This window comes from Rhodamnia argentea, chromosome 4 (genome assembly GCF_020921035.1).
Source record: "Rhodamnia argentea isolate NSW1041297 chromosome 4, ASM2092103v1, whole genome shotgun sequence".
NCBI classification, from domain to species: Eukaryota; Viridiplantae; Streptophyta; class Magnoliopsida; order Myrtales; family Myrtaceae; genus Rhodamnia; species Rhodamnia argentea.
The window spans coordinates 17,551,283-17,566,014 of NC_063153.1; the positions used below are offsets into that span (position 1 = coordinate 17,551,283).

The 14,732-nt window shown below is 38.3% G+C and overlaps 1 protein-coding gene across 1 annotated transcript; it reads left to right on the forward strand.

The window, feature by feature from the left end:
* The first annotated feature begins 6,434 nt into the window (after window positions 1–6,434).
* On the forward strand, window positions 6,435–14,485 carry LOC115729181 (ubiquitin carboxyl-terminal hydrolase 18-like). Its single transcript, XM_030659652.2, has 11 exons — window positions 6,435–7,022; window positions 7,987–8,128; window positions 8,222–8,310; window positions 8,447–8,532; window positions 8,626–8,788; window positions 8,924–9,047; window positions 9,679–9,836; window positions 10,011–10,095; window positions 12,392–12,604; window positions 12,987–13,048; window positions 13,585–14,485. Exons 1-11 carry the CDS (start codon window positions 6,757–6,759, stop codon window positions 14,189–14,191), a joined length of 1,995 nt encoding a protein of 664 aa, XP_030515512.1. The 5' UTR covers window positions 6,435–6,756; the 3' UTR covers window positions 14,192–14,485.
* Window positions 14,486–14,732: the final 247 nt, after the last annotated feature.

Below are 14,732 nucleotides of genomic sequence, written 5' to 3' on the forward strand. Positions count from 1 at the left end.
ACTATCAACAACCCCATTAAGAAGTCTTCTGAATCCACTTGAACAAAAACTAATCGCTTCGCAATTTGCTTTACAGATGGACACGGCAGTTAAGCTTCGTGTATTAGCTGTTTTTAATGAGCACTCCAAGCGTGATGTCTGAACTTATAGTATAAGAGCTTGGCATGTGAAGAAAGAAGGGAGAGTGGGAATGGGCTTTTGCCTTTCCAAGTGCTTTGAACATAGAAAAGATTAGTAGGACTCAAAATAAAGATGTTGCATTTTCCTCCAAAAGAAAGAATTAGGTGAAGATTACCGAATAATAATGAACTTCAAAAAAGCATCTTTTTTCCCTCAATAAGACACATGTGAGTTAAGAATAGTACCGGATGATCATGGCAATGAGAAAAGGTTGTATTAAAAACTTATTTCAAAGGTATTCTTTACATTGTGCATGAAATTTAATAATATCTAGGCATTGCTAATGAATGTGTCTCACTTATTCAAATTAATAGTGTATTGACGAGTTTATAGCACATCCCTCTGTAAATAAAGAAATCGCTCAAGCAATGGACATAGGCTGTGTTTGGGAAGGGCATTCCCAAGGGATTTTGGGTGTCCAAAGCCCCTTGGGCCAAAATTTTGGTGTTTGGGAAGTTTTTTGAAAACATCTTTAAGCCAATGATAGCATTCAAAAGCCGCCGCTTTTTGGCATGCTGCCGAGAACGTAACAATTTTTATTTTGCGTTTTGTTATATTTTTTGATTCCAGTTTGCCTTCATAGAACCTGATCTTTTTTTTACTAGATAGCTGTCGTGTTCTTTTTGTGCCTGCCCTCTCATTGTCGTTCGTTAATCCTTCCGATCCTTCGTTCGCCTTTTTGGTGGTTTGTTTGCGCTTACTTCTTTTGTTCGTTTTTTTGATTTTTGGGTGTCTGGTGTTGGTTTTTTCCCTGCTTTCGCGCTTGGGCGAGACTGGAAGACTGTCGTGTCCAACCCCACCCCCCCCCAGCCCTTCCCACTTCCCCCCCACACTTCCTGCTCTATTGAATCCGATCGTGTCCCACAATCTACAAGCGGCTTCGTTCTTCTCCTTTCTTAATTTAAACTTTCATTGGAAGTATCTATTAGTGGATTTGAATTTTTTAGTAGGTTTTTTTTTGTTTTTCGTTCCTGTTAGTGTTGTTTGATGTTTTTTGTTTCGACGAATTGGGATTTCTTTTTAACTAATCGTGCATTGTTGTATTAGTATTGGTTGTGGATGTTGGTTTTTTTTTAGGTGTTTGCCTGCAATTTTTTTTTTGCGATTTTTTTGTTTAAGTTTAGTTTCGTTTTTGATATGGGAAAGAAGGAAGAAGTCTGTTCCTCACTGTTCCCTAAAAAAATAAATGGGAAAATAGGTAATTACTATATATCTTGAAGATTAGACGATATCCTGCAAGATTTTGGGAATTGAACAATAATGATGGTACTGCTTCCTCGTTTTGGTGTTGTTGATTGCGAGGGCCGGCATGTGTTTCTATTTCTGCATTAGTAAACAAATGCCTTGTGTGACTAATGATCGCTCCCCACAGTTCTCTTCCTCTGTTCATATTGAGCATGTCCCCGAGCCGCAGTAGATGTGTGACTGTTTAGAGATATCCGAGTTGGTTGTGATCTTAAGTTACTCTTTGAGGTAACAATTGTTATCAATTTGTGGAAATCCTTTTGAATACAAAAGGGAACACTGGTCGGAGGTTTGGTTCTTGACCAATGCGGCAAATATTGTTGGACTGATTTGGGGAGAATTTTTTTTATAATATTAAGTTTTTGATTATTGCCCTTGGGGGTTTTGAGTATTTTTTTAAATATAAAGAAAAAAAATTTTTTTTAAGGTATATTTTTGGTTTTTATAGGTGATTGTTTTTTTTCAGGTAACAAGTTTGGAGTTCAACTTAGGTTCTTTTTGTTGTTTGATTGTTTTTTTATTATTTTACTTAAGCTGTTGGTTTGCTTGTGTTTGTTTTTATTTTTTAATCTCGGCCAGCCTAGGGCTTGGAGGATGTCGCGTGAGTATCCCACTCATGATACACATTTTGAGAGCTATTTGGATCTTGATTTGGATATTTAGTTAACCTTAATGATGTAATGAGGGTGGTGCTAATGGTAATTTATCTTCGGATGGAAGATTACGTGATCGAATAGCCATGAGTTTAGTATATTTTAGAATGTTGTATTTTTATAACGTAAATTGTGATATGTGACTATGTTTATTATAATGAAGTCTTTTTTAAAAAACATTGATTTTTTTTTTTTTTTTATTTCATGCATGATGTGCAATTTTTTTTTTTTTTTTTTTTTTTAAAAATAAAAAAAAAAAAATTTAAAGGTTATTAATATTCAATATTATTTTCCAAGCCTTCTAGTTTTTAATTTGTTTGTTTTTGTTTGGCTTTTACCATAGTAAGGCGAATTCGTAAATTTTTCTTTCTTTGCCTTGGTAAACGGCTTGTTTTGCCTAGACTCGATCTACCATTTATCGAGTGACATGGACCAAGTATTGGGAAGGACTTTACTACATTCAAAATTTCCAAGGCCGGTCTCACGGCATCCGAGTTGAGGGAAGTCCCGGCCATTCACAGAACGTGAGAAGGAAGTGGGCGCACCAGACAACTCTCTTGAAGGAACTCAGCAAAATAGCGGTGGTCACGTAGGCCCATGATGTCCATAGAAATAAGCAGCTTCCAGATTCTAACATCTTGGCTTGGCCTAACAGAAAGAGCTTCCCTTGGGCGTGTCCTGTCGGTCCACAAAGGTCACATGTCGTACTAACACACACACACACACACTAGTTTTTTCTTCTTCTCGGATTTTTGTGCGGACAAAGATCCAAGGAAATAGATCATGGGCCTAGCCCAGTTAAGATATAGCACTAATGGGTAGGCTTGGTTGAGCTCCATACTATACTTCTGAGTTTTGATTCCACTTTTCTTTGAAATCGGAAGCGGCTTCATATGTAAATGGCAAAAGACATAGCCAAAAAGGGGAAGGATTGGAGGTCCGGCTAACCTACATGATCCCTGTTTAGTGAATGATCTGATAAATCAGGAGACTCATCAATGGGACTTTCGGCTAGTTTCAAACACCTTGGGGGCTATAACAGGCTTTGCGCTCACGCTACACAACAGACTACAACATACGCCTCCGTCTCACGCCTCCCCTGCAGAAGCCTATGGACTAAAAAATGGCAGATGGACTCCTACCCAAAGATCAAATTCTTTCTATGGAGTGCCTGCAACAACGCCTTAGCCACCATGGAAAACCTTCACCGGAGAAAGCTAGCCCCAGATCCCCCCCATGTCCTCTATGCCGCCAAGCAGCAGAAACAATTGAACACGTGCTTCTCCTTTGTACCTGGACAAAACAAATATGGGCTGATCAGTGCTTGATTATTGACATCAACCCCACCAAAATTACAAGACTCGACACCTGGCCACTTGGAAACCCCACCAGCAAACGTCCTCTGGTTCATCTGGAAAGCCAGGAACGAGGTGGTGGTCTTCCAAAGACGAGATCCAAGCCCCTCGAGCATCATAGAAGCAGCAGCATACACGTTAAAAACCTACGCAAGATGGAATCAGGAAAAAAAAAACCACAACAGAAAAACAACCTCTTACCGGGCCACTGGATCCCCTCAGCTGTGAACTGTTCCAAACTGAATGTCGATGCCTCGTGGTGCTGCGAAACCATGGAAACTGCAGCAGCTGGTATTCACCGAGACCACAAAGGATCTGTCTTCACCGGCTTCGCTTCGAGCTTCAAGGCACCCTCAGCACAGATCGCCGAAACCCTTGCAGTAACAGAAGGTCTACTGTGCTTGAAGAAGACTCGACTCGACTACTGCTGGATCAGCGAAGTACAAAGGGAAAGCAGATTCCGCAATCTATCTTCAGGCTGACTGTTTGTCCGTTTGCAACTGGATAATGGGCCGCGGAGAAGCTCCTTGGTCTGCGCAAGGCGTGGCGGAGGAGTGCAAATCCCTGCTGGCCCAACTTAGAAGAGTTTCTTTAGCCTTTTGCCCGAGGATCGCAGCAAACTCAGTTGCGGATTGGTGTAGCGCGTGCCCAACGCACGAACTCTCTCCGCCCGCATTGGCTTTCTAAGCCTCCTGCTCAGTTATCTATTTTGCTAAGCTTAGACTTTGATTTCCCTTGTAACTCGGTTTCGTTCTATTAATATTATACCCTCTAATTTTGATCCCAAAAAAAAAAAAAAAAACTTTGGTATTCCGGTTCATTTGGTTTGTGACAAGGAGACCAACCCAAAACGCACAAAGAGAAAAATCTTATTGACTCCAACCATTAGAGACGAAGAAATCGGTTTGTTATGATTGAAATCAATAATATGATCTCCTAAAAATTAGTCCTAAAGTATTTGTTAGGGAAATGTACATTGTGAGCCCTAAAATTTATCGCGAAAGTGCAAAAAGTCCTAAAACTTGCAAAAAGTGCAATTAAGTATTAAAACTTGTCAACTTGATATAATTAAGTCATTCCGTTAATTTCATTCATTTTCGCTGACAAGAAAAGGCTGACTTGGCTTTTTTTTTTACAAAAAAATATTTCTATCGTATGTAGCAATGATGTAGCTAAAATGACGTTACTTTGGTCCAAATTTAAATTTTTGCAAAATTTTATTCTAATTAAATTAAAAACGAGCTTTTATTTTTTTTTATAAAAAAAAGAGTTAATAAACACTCAGCGAGGGTTGCCCTCTCTGCCCACCATCGGTGGGCCCTTCCCAACTACAATGGGGCGGCAATGGCAACCCTCGCTACCTAGTTTTTATTTTTATTTTTTAATTTAGCTTTATTTATATTTTTATTTAAATATAATTTGTATAAAAATTTAAATTTGGATTAAAACGACGTCGTTTTAGCCTTATATTTCATATTTTACCCACATCATCACCGCGTAGAGGGAGAAAATATTTAAAACGTTCACATTAGCATTTTTCGTTAGCTAAATTGGACAAACGAAAAGACTTGATTATAATAATTTAATAAATTTTAGGATTTAATTGTTAATTTTTTTTTGTAAGTTTTAAGACTCAATTACACTGTCGTGATAAATTTTATAGCTTTCAATGAACTTATTTTTATTTTTTTAATACATTTCATATTAAGGTAATATTACGTAAAAAGCCCTTGTGTAATTCTTCCGTTCCTTCCATCGGTAAAAAACCTACACGTCGAGTGAATAGATCGCCCGATCAATGCACGACTCGTGATAGAAAGGAGAAAGGAAGCCGCAGTTTCTAGAGGCACAAGTTCAGAAGCAAATGATATGCCATCGTTACTCCACCTACCCCACCAGACCACCACCACCACTTTCCGCGACTCGCTCACCTTAAAATTTCTGTCCGATTCTTTCTCCAGTCACGCGGTTCCGGACATGCTCCTCGGCAACGCGAAACTCTCACGATTCCCCGAGGCAATCATGAGTTCGACATAAATGAAATGAACAGATTTGATTGGTTTCGTGTCTAAAACCTCTTTCCTGGTCGTAATAATAACATCAAAAGAAGTTGCATGTCATCATAATCGCGATAGTTCAACGAAGCATCGTCCCACTCTTTCTGGAAAAACCCACCAATGATTTGACCTTTTTTTTTTTTTTAACTCGGCAAGTCCATCTTTTCACTGTTGGTCATTGTACTTACCCTTCGGTTAAAGTCACTCGTGATTTCATGCATGGTTAAACTTTCTATATTGTGATGTTAAATTTCTACAGTATATTGTGTCAATTTGCTTACTTATTGCTTTTTGACCCAGTAACATTTACAAATGTCTATGCAAAACCTCACATCGAGAAGAAAAAAAAAAAAAACAATTTCCTCTCCCTTGCGGCTCGTTCTAACATGTTGCTAACTTTCATTTGATATTTGATTGTGTCGGGCGAGCTAGGAGAATTTGGGATCGTTGGGACGGGCACTATTTTTTTTTTAAAGAGGAAATGATATTTTCATAAATTGAGATATGATGAAAATCGATGTGAAATAATGTGAACGTGCACAATTTCCTCCGAAGGTGAAAACTTACATAATAGTCACTTATCTTCGTATGTAAGCGATCGTTGAGCGGAAAGCAAGGCTATTTTTAGTACTCTTCTTGTTTCTACCGTGCCTGTAATGGGATTGATTCCACTATTGTAAAATATTTCCACTAGTTACAATATAAGAAACATATTACGATATTGGCCATGGAATCATAAAAAAAGAAAAGAAAAATCCGATTATTACCAAAGGTAAAGAAAAAAGTTTCCAAAAGGAGGTAAAATGAGAAACAACACCCGCACGACAGTGTTGCCTTCTAAAGAAGCCGCAAAAGGCCTTCTTACGCTACCCCCTCCTACTTTTCATCGAAAATTCCCGCTCCCAAAAAAAAAGAAAAAGAAAAATGGAAACACACACAACCCCCACGCATAACACAACAGGAAGGGAAAGTGCAGAGCAATTGAAATTCCCCAAGTTGTTGCTCAATTAAAAAAAAAAAAAAACTTTTCTTCCCCAATTCAAATCATCGCCGATTAACCCTAATCCCCTCTTTCTCTGCATTGATCTCCATCTCCGTCTCCAAGGTCTAGCTCGATTCCGTTCGAGGAGCCACTGTCCGAAGCAGCCTGATTCCCCAGCTTGCGTCGCTATCCATTTCGATTCCATCGCCCCGTGGGAATTGGCTGTCGATACGCTCCCCCGTGATCGATGAAAAACCCTAAGACCGGGGCGAGAGTTGCATAGCATGCATGTTTTGGGATTCACGCTGGATCTGTATTGGTTCCTCCAGTTCATCTTCACCGCATTCTTGATCTCCTTCGGCCTGATCCAGCTCTTGAAGAGCACCGCCTCCAAGTACTTCGAAGTCGACGCCAGTTTCGAGGGCGGACCCAGTTTCCACACCGACCGCGGGAGGATCATGCCCCGCGCTCCCGTCGAGCCCGCTGTCTGCGTCGTTTGTGGCAATGATGGCCCCAAGAAGTGCTCCCGCTGCAAGGCCGTTCGCTATTGGTGAGTTCTTCGCGGTCGATTTGGTTTTGATTACGCTGTGCTTCTTGTAATTTGCGTTAAAGATAGGGCCGTCTTGCTCGTTTCCAAATACTGTCCACCTTATTCAGCGGTTGCAATTCCAATCAAAGGTTGCTAAGTTGGGATTTTTGTCCGTAAAGATTATATTGCTATATCTTTTGCGAGATTGCAATGAGCATATGAAGCGTGTCGTACATGTTGCTAGGTAATTGATGGATTTGTGGAGTTGATTGGCAATACTAATAGCAAAGTGCTTGTTTTCTTTTTCTTCTTTTATTTTTTATTTTATTTTTTGTTGCTGCAGTCCTTATACTTATGTGTTCAGATGGAAGGAATTATGAGTAGAATGACAGTACGATTGCTAGTTGGTGTATTATTTGTGGGATATTTGTTCCCACAAATTCTGAGACGTAGTAGCTTTTAGTCTTGCCAGGGAGCTTGTGTGATGATACGTGCTGTTGGTTTAGGAGGTATATATGACAAGTCAGAGCAGTCAGTCGGAATCTAGTCATGTAGTGAGGATAGTTTCCTCGCTTCTTCGTTAAGATTCCATTGGAGTTGGTATTTTGATGCTGGGGACTCATTGTTAATCGAGATGCTAGCCTTGTTCACTCCAACTTGTCATGCTAGTTTTAGGTACTGTTGACTATATCGAGCTTTATCAATTTTGCTATCATAAAGAGATTAATAGGTGGGAGGTCCAAATTCATTAAATTGGTTTATGGTGAAGCTGACGATTGAATGCCCATATCTGGTGTGCCCAAAGCTTTTGTTGCATATTATCATGGTGGGCCTTTGTGTATGTAGGTGTGATGGATGCTAGTTCTGATGTCTATTCCTTGTATTCCATTATTGCCAAATTTGTTAGTTCTGGGTTTGTTGGATGGGCTTTGATACTAATGGCATTGAGATGATCCAAACAGTTTTGCTGTCATTCTTCATGCAGCTCCCAAAAATGCCAAGCAGCTCATTGGAAAGAGCATAAGCCAAAGTGCGAAGTTTACCAGTCATCATCTGATGTAGTTTCTTCAGAAGCTTCCCTGATCACCCAGAATGGAACTCCCAAGCCAATTAAACAGCTAAAAAAGGTGAATTTTTGGTAAAGTCCTTTTAATTCATGCCTCGGCAATAAAGGTTATTCCTTTTTAGCTGAATATTTTTTATTGGCTCTTTAATTACAGATACTCTTCCCATATGAGGAATTTGTGGATCTTTACAACTTGGAAAAATCGGGATTTCCTCCATGTGGACTGATAAATTGTGGAAACAGGTTCACATATGGCATGTGATTTCATTTTGTTAGAGCTTTAAATCCAAGATATTAATTTCACCAACCAGCATTCGTAAAGCAAAAAATTAATCTGTGTCCGTGTCATACTAATTATCCTCAAACTTTCCTTGGACAGTTGCTTTGCTAATGTGGTTCTACAATGTCTTGCATCCACACGGCCACTTGTTGCCTACCTTTTGAATAAGGGCCACAGGAAAGAATGTAGGTTTCTGAATTTTATTGGTGATATATTCTCTGTTTACAGTATTTTAGCCGAGGTCAATTGTTGATGTCACGATTGCTGGTACTTGTCAGGCCGACGTAATGATTGGTGCTTCCTATGCGAATTGCAGAACCATCTTGAAAGAGCCAGCCAGTCTATTCATCCTTTTTCGCCAATCAATATTTTGTCACGGTTGCCGAATATTGGTGGTAATCTTGGTTATGGAAGGCAGGAGGATGCTCATGAATTTATGAGGTTTCCTGCTATGTTACTTCTAGTTAATTTTATTTTATGGTTTGAACCAATGAGAACATGAGAGATACATTGCCTCTCAGCATCATTGGTACATCTGATTCTTAGCTAAGGTAAAAGTATGCCCTCTTTATGCAGGTTTGCCATTGATACAATGCAGTCAGTCTGCCTAGATGACTTTGGTGGTGAAAGAGCTGTCCATCCAAGTGCTCAAGAAACAACCATTATCCAGCATATATTTGGCGGTCACTTGCAATCTCAGGTAATGCATTTAAATCCAAGGCAGGCTGTTTTGTTTCTTATTGCTTGATACTGTAAGTATATTTTAATTTGGTCCAGTTCATACTAAGATTTGTGAAATTTAGAAAAAAAAAAAAAAAAAAAAAAAAAAAAAAAAAAAAAAAAAAAAAAAAAAAAAAAAAAAAAAAAAAAAAAAAAAAAAAAACCCTATAATTACCAAAGACGTATATCTTAATGGCATCCACTTCCCAAGCATGCTGATGCTTTTATTCCTGCTATCAGTCTTACACAGAATTAAGCCTTTTGTATTTCTTGAAATGAGACTGATGTATTACTTCTGAAATTGTTTCTTCAGAAAGTTTGGATGAGTTCTGTGCATGCTTTTTTATAGGTCATAGGTGATGATATCTAGTAATAATCAAAAGAAACCATTTTTATTCTGGTTAGTTTTCTGGAAATGGCTCACTGTAAATCTCACCTACATATGTTGTGAGACTTTTCTTTTGGATGAGTAAAGGGACATTTACTGTGTACCTGGCATACTCTTTTCTCGTGACGATGCTTTCATGAAATCTAACTTGGCCTTTGTTATGGTTTGTATTTTCATTTTCTTTTGATTGTTTTGACTTTGTGTTGTCATTGTTTATTTCCAGGTTATCTGCGCCAACTGCAATAAAGTCTCGAACCAGTATGAGAATATGATGGATTTGACCGTTGAAATTCACGGTGATGCTGGGTCTTTGGAAGAATGCCTAGAGCAATTTACTGTCAAAGAATGGCTCCATGGGGATAATATGTATAAATGTGACGGGTATGGTTGTTTTCTGTCTTCTCGGATACTTTTTGTCCTGCCAATTATCTCCATTTAAGTTTGCGTCCCAAATGAACTAATAGGTGGAGATTAATGGCTTTTACTGGCTATTCTCTCTCTATGGTAACCTGTTGAGGCTTTTCCTTGCTTGGTTATGCCTCTCCATTTTTGCAGATGTAATGACTATGTGAAGGCATGGAAGCGTCTAACTGTACGACATGCTCCAAACATTCTAACAATTGCCTTAAAAAGATTTCAGGTCTGTATTGTTGCTTCTTGTTCAACTATGCAGATCTGATTATGTAATGTTCAGTGTGGACATCTTGGCTGAATTTTTAACCTGTTTAGATGATTTCCTTGGCCATGACACATTCAGGTTATAATGAATGTGTTGCATAGGTTATGGAAGGTTGCTAACTTTGATTTCCATCTCGAATATATTTTTGAATTTTGACAAATATTGATCAGAAGATATGGGGAGCAGGGGATGCTAGTTTTAAGCTTTATTTTCTTCCAGACAAAATTTTGAGTGGTTCTCATAGTTTTTCTCCCCAGATTTTAAGTTGACCATTGTTTTGGTCCTCATAATTCACACCCAAAGATTTCTTTTCTAGCTAGCTGAAGAGAGAGATTACATTTCTGCATGTCATGATGCACTAAATGCAAAATTTAAAGAGTCAATACGTACATACAGCATTCAAAGAGTCTCTCAGAAATGTGCTGTCTGGGGTCTCACAAACACATTCCTAGTTTCAAATAGTTTGCATGTAATGCTATGGTTCTTGGCTCAGTTTATCTGTTGAAAGTCAAGCATTTAAACTCTTGTTGCTTAACCCTGCTTCATGGAGGCTCTTGACTATATTTGTTTCCCATAATGCTAAACAAAGTTTTTAAATTCTTGTATAAATCGATTTGCTCTAATGTTAGAGATGGATTGTATGAATTCTCAAATGAGCAATGTCCTTTTTGCCTGCTTGTATGAGAATGCATATGTTCTGTTATTGTGAAATTGTAGGTATCAGTAAAACTGAACGAATAATTACAGTTATAGATGGGCAATACTTTTAATCAACCAAAATTCTACTTTAAGCTATGAGGTTTGAAATCCAAATAAAAAAGGAGTTTAAAGAATCTAATTGCAACCAAGTACAAGATTAAAATATGCAATGGCATTCAATAGGTAATGATATGTTGGGAAATTTGAAAATCTTATATTTTCGATAATTTGAACTTTTAATAATTCTGTGGAGGGGCATTTATATATTGTAATTACCAGGAGTGAACGATTTTTTATTGATATCAAAATGCACAATTTCAAGGCAAGTGACTTCATTTTAGCCATTGACAAAATTTAACTAAATACCTAAGTGAAACACATATTGCACTTAATGGCCACTGTCTCCATTATATTTTCTGAAAAGTAGAGAAATTTCATGGATTTATGTGGTTGAAAAAGTTTTGTCGGAGAACTTTAAAGGTTGCACTTGCTCTTTTCACAATTACACGGGCTTGGGTTTATTTATTTACTGGAAAAATACCTGACTATGCAGCTGGACAAAAATAACCAAAGTACTGCATCAATTAATGGAAAAGAACAATTTTACATGTTTGTCATCTATCCTCAAATAATAAAATGACTGCTTGAAGATAGACAAATGACATTTCATCTCTCCTCATAGTTTTGACTTTTCCAATGGTTTTAACAGTTTTGTACATAGTAAGCAAGGTCGGCTAAATCATAATTTATTTCAGCCAACAAAATAAGAAAATAACGTATGCAATGCAATTTTAAGATGATTGATAATGACAAAATTAATGTTATAAGCATTGAAGTAGTGAAGAATTTTTTGGGTCTAAGTTATAATTATCCTTGAGTTTGATTTTTGAAAAATATAACAAAAGTACAATCCTAGCGCAAAAGATAATTTGGGATAAGAAAAAAAGGAAAGATAAATTTGTCTTTCAATAGATTGTAAATATAATAAACAAAGAGGAGAACAAAAATAATGAAAGAAGGAAATAGTGGATGACCATATTGCTTTTTGGTCACGTTATCTGATGTTTGTTGAGAAAAAAAGAATTGAGCAATATTGAAAAAGAAAATGAAAAGGCAAAAAAAGAACGAAATAAAGGGTTGGGGGCACCTCTAGCAATATTAATTTTTCAAAAAAAGAAGAAAGAAAAATGACATTGAGGAGGCCAAAAAGATTCAAACCTGCGGCCTCCATATTATAAACATGGCCTAGCTTCTTCCCTTTCCTTTTATTATTGCAATCTTATAAACATGGACCGCATAGGACCAAACGGACCAATCACAAAATGACGTAATGAATTCTGGTGCACACCTGGGATTTCTCTCTTGGAGCTCCACTTTAGTGTTTTTAAAGATTTTACATGGACTAGATATTAGATGTTTCTGGATATTTATCTTTAGGAGTTTTATCAAGAAGATTGTTGAGAACTTATGCGACTTAAATATGCTTATTCTTTTCGGTTCTTCAGTTAGATTAGCAAGCTTTACCTGTGATATTAAAGTTGTTGGTGAACTTATGCAGAGTGGTAGGTTTGGGAAACTCAATAAGAAAGTAAATTTCCCTGAGACTCTAGATCTTAGCCCTTACATGAGTGAAGGAGGAGATGGCGCTGATGTCTACAAGCTTTATGCGGTTGTTGTCCACGTGGATATGCTGAATGCATCCTTCTTTGGTCACTATATTTGCTACACAAAGGATTTTTCTGGAAATTGGTATAGAATAGATGACTGTAAGGTGGGACATCTCTTCTCTCTCTCTCTCTCTCTCTCAGTTATGCTAAGGAATTTTACTGGAAGATTTTTGAGTCACTGCTCAATCATCCAAAGCCAACAAGTTTTTCTGGACAAAGATTTGATACTAGTTCCAAATTTCGCTGATTTCTTGTGTTCTAGTAAATGGCTAAAGGCTTGATAACATGATGGATTTAAAATTGTTGTCCTACTACACATTTACTTGGTGAAATACTGGTCAATCAATTGGGCTTTCTTGATATAATTGTGTAGAGGACATGTTATAGTGGTCATCTACGTGTTCTGGGCCAATGTACCTATTGCAAGTTCCCCTACCTGATAATATATTCAAATTTATTTTAGTTTTAACTCTGCAACTTTGGCAGGTTACGAGTGTTGGATTCGATGAGGTGCTTTCACAGGGTGCATATATGCTCTTATACAGTCGGTAGGCCTCTCTTTAGCAAAATCATATCTACGAATCATTTTTCAGTCATTAGAGTGATGCCTGCCATCCGGTGGGGTTGATTATCCTAGATTGAGCGGTTACCCTAATTGAGCAGCTTATTCTGCAGTGATAAGGTCAGATCTTAGAATGGAAGAGTAATATCCAGATGCCCTGCTTATTTAGCCGATAATTTGTTCCCAATTGGTTATTTTCATCCTTTAGATGTTCTTGATAGCATTATTTGACTTGAGTCTAACAATCTCATGTCGATTACTTGCTGGCTTGATTCTTTCATTTCTGTAGTTTCCAGAAGCTAGTCACATGTCCACTTTCAAGCTCTTTTATGTGCAGCGCTAGACAAACCTTATCTTTTACATACAGTAATTAAGTGATCCACGTGGAAACAAACTACTTGGTTAGCCTTCATAACTGATTTTGTGTTTGAACCAGTTCATACATGCAAGTGGAGGCACAATATCTTCCAGGGCTTAAGTATATGACTCTAAATTGGGTTGCATGTCTTGTCTGCGTTGCAGGGTTTCTCCCAGACCCTCATGTCTGATGACTGCTGAAATCTCAGCAGAGGAGAATCATCAAAAGGCAGGTGGGGAAATAGCATGTTGCTCTCAAGGTCAATTTGAAGGTTTGACATCTGTTGAAGGCAATTCAGTTTCCAGACATTCTAGTTGTGAAGCCGTATCCATTGAAAAGGGTTCTCAAGATGATGGAGCAGAGCTGATGGATATTGATGTTGAGATGAGTTCTGTTTCACAGAAAATTCCTAACGGTGAGATAGAGTCATTGGTTGGCCAGAGGGTGAGAGCCGTGACACACGGGGATGTTGAGGATCCAGATGACATCAGCCTTAAGATACCTTTATGCAGCCCAAAGATCTCCTGTTCTGAAAACGGGCAATCTACTGCAAACAATTCTAATGTTGCAGTAGAAGATGGAGAAGTGGATGTGGAAAATCTGGAGTCGCGGCCGTTCATTGCAAAGGATAGTGCGGTTTATTGCAACGGACATAAGGATTTACGAGTAGTTTCTGCTGCTGCTGATCTTGACAACAATCTGACAGCTGAATGTTCTAGCGGTATAAGTAGATACCGAGAGGATCCTCGGAGCAATGGCAAAATGGCTTGAGTCCAGTCCTAAAGAATAGGAGGAAAAAAAAAATAAATTGCCGATGGTTCACGTCATAATCAGGTTTTGGTGTTCCGTCTTGTAAGCTATGTCTCCCCAACTTCATGGTAAAAGGAAGTTGGGTATTTTTTTTTTCTTCTCATTTCCGGGATTTAATTATTTTCGAAAATCTCGGGTCTTTACGATCATTTTTAGTTCACTCATGGAAGTGAATGTCAGTCTAGTGGCTTAACAATCACAGGCAATTCATTGTTCACTCCATGGTTGGTGATGGTAGTAGCGGCGATTCACTGATTCTGCCATGTGTCGTATCATGTATCCATATCTGGTCATGCCATTAGTTTTCTGTTGTTGGGCCCCGTCCTTGTGGCCGTGGAGAAAATATCGGTCTGCCCGCGACAGATGCTAGTAGGGTCTAGGTTGGCTGGGCAGCATGACTTTGGTGTAATGGGCCCAGCAGCTTATTGGGCCTTGTTGATTGGGCTATCATGTCTTCTGGCTTAGTGGGCCTGCATTGTCACAGTTCTGGTGCACTTGCTAT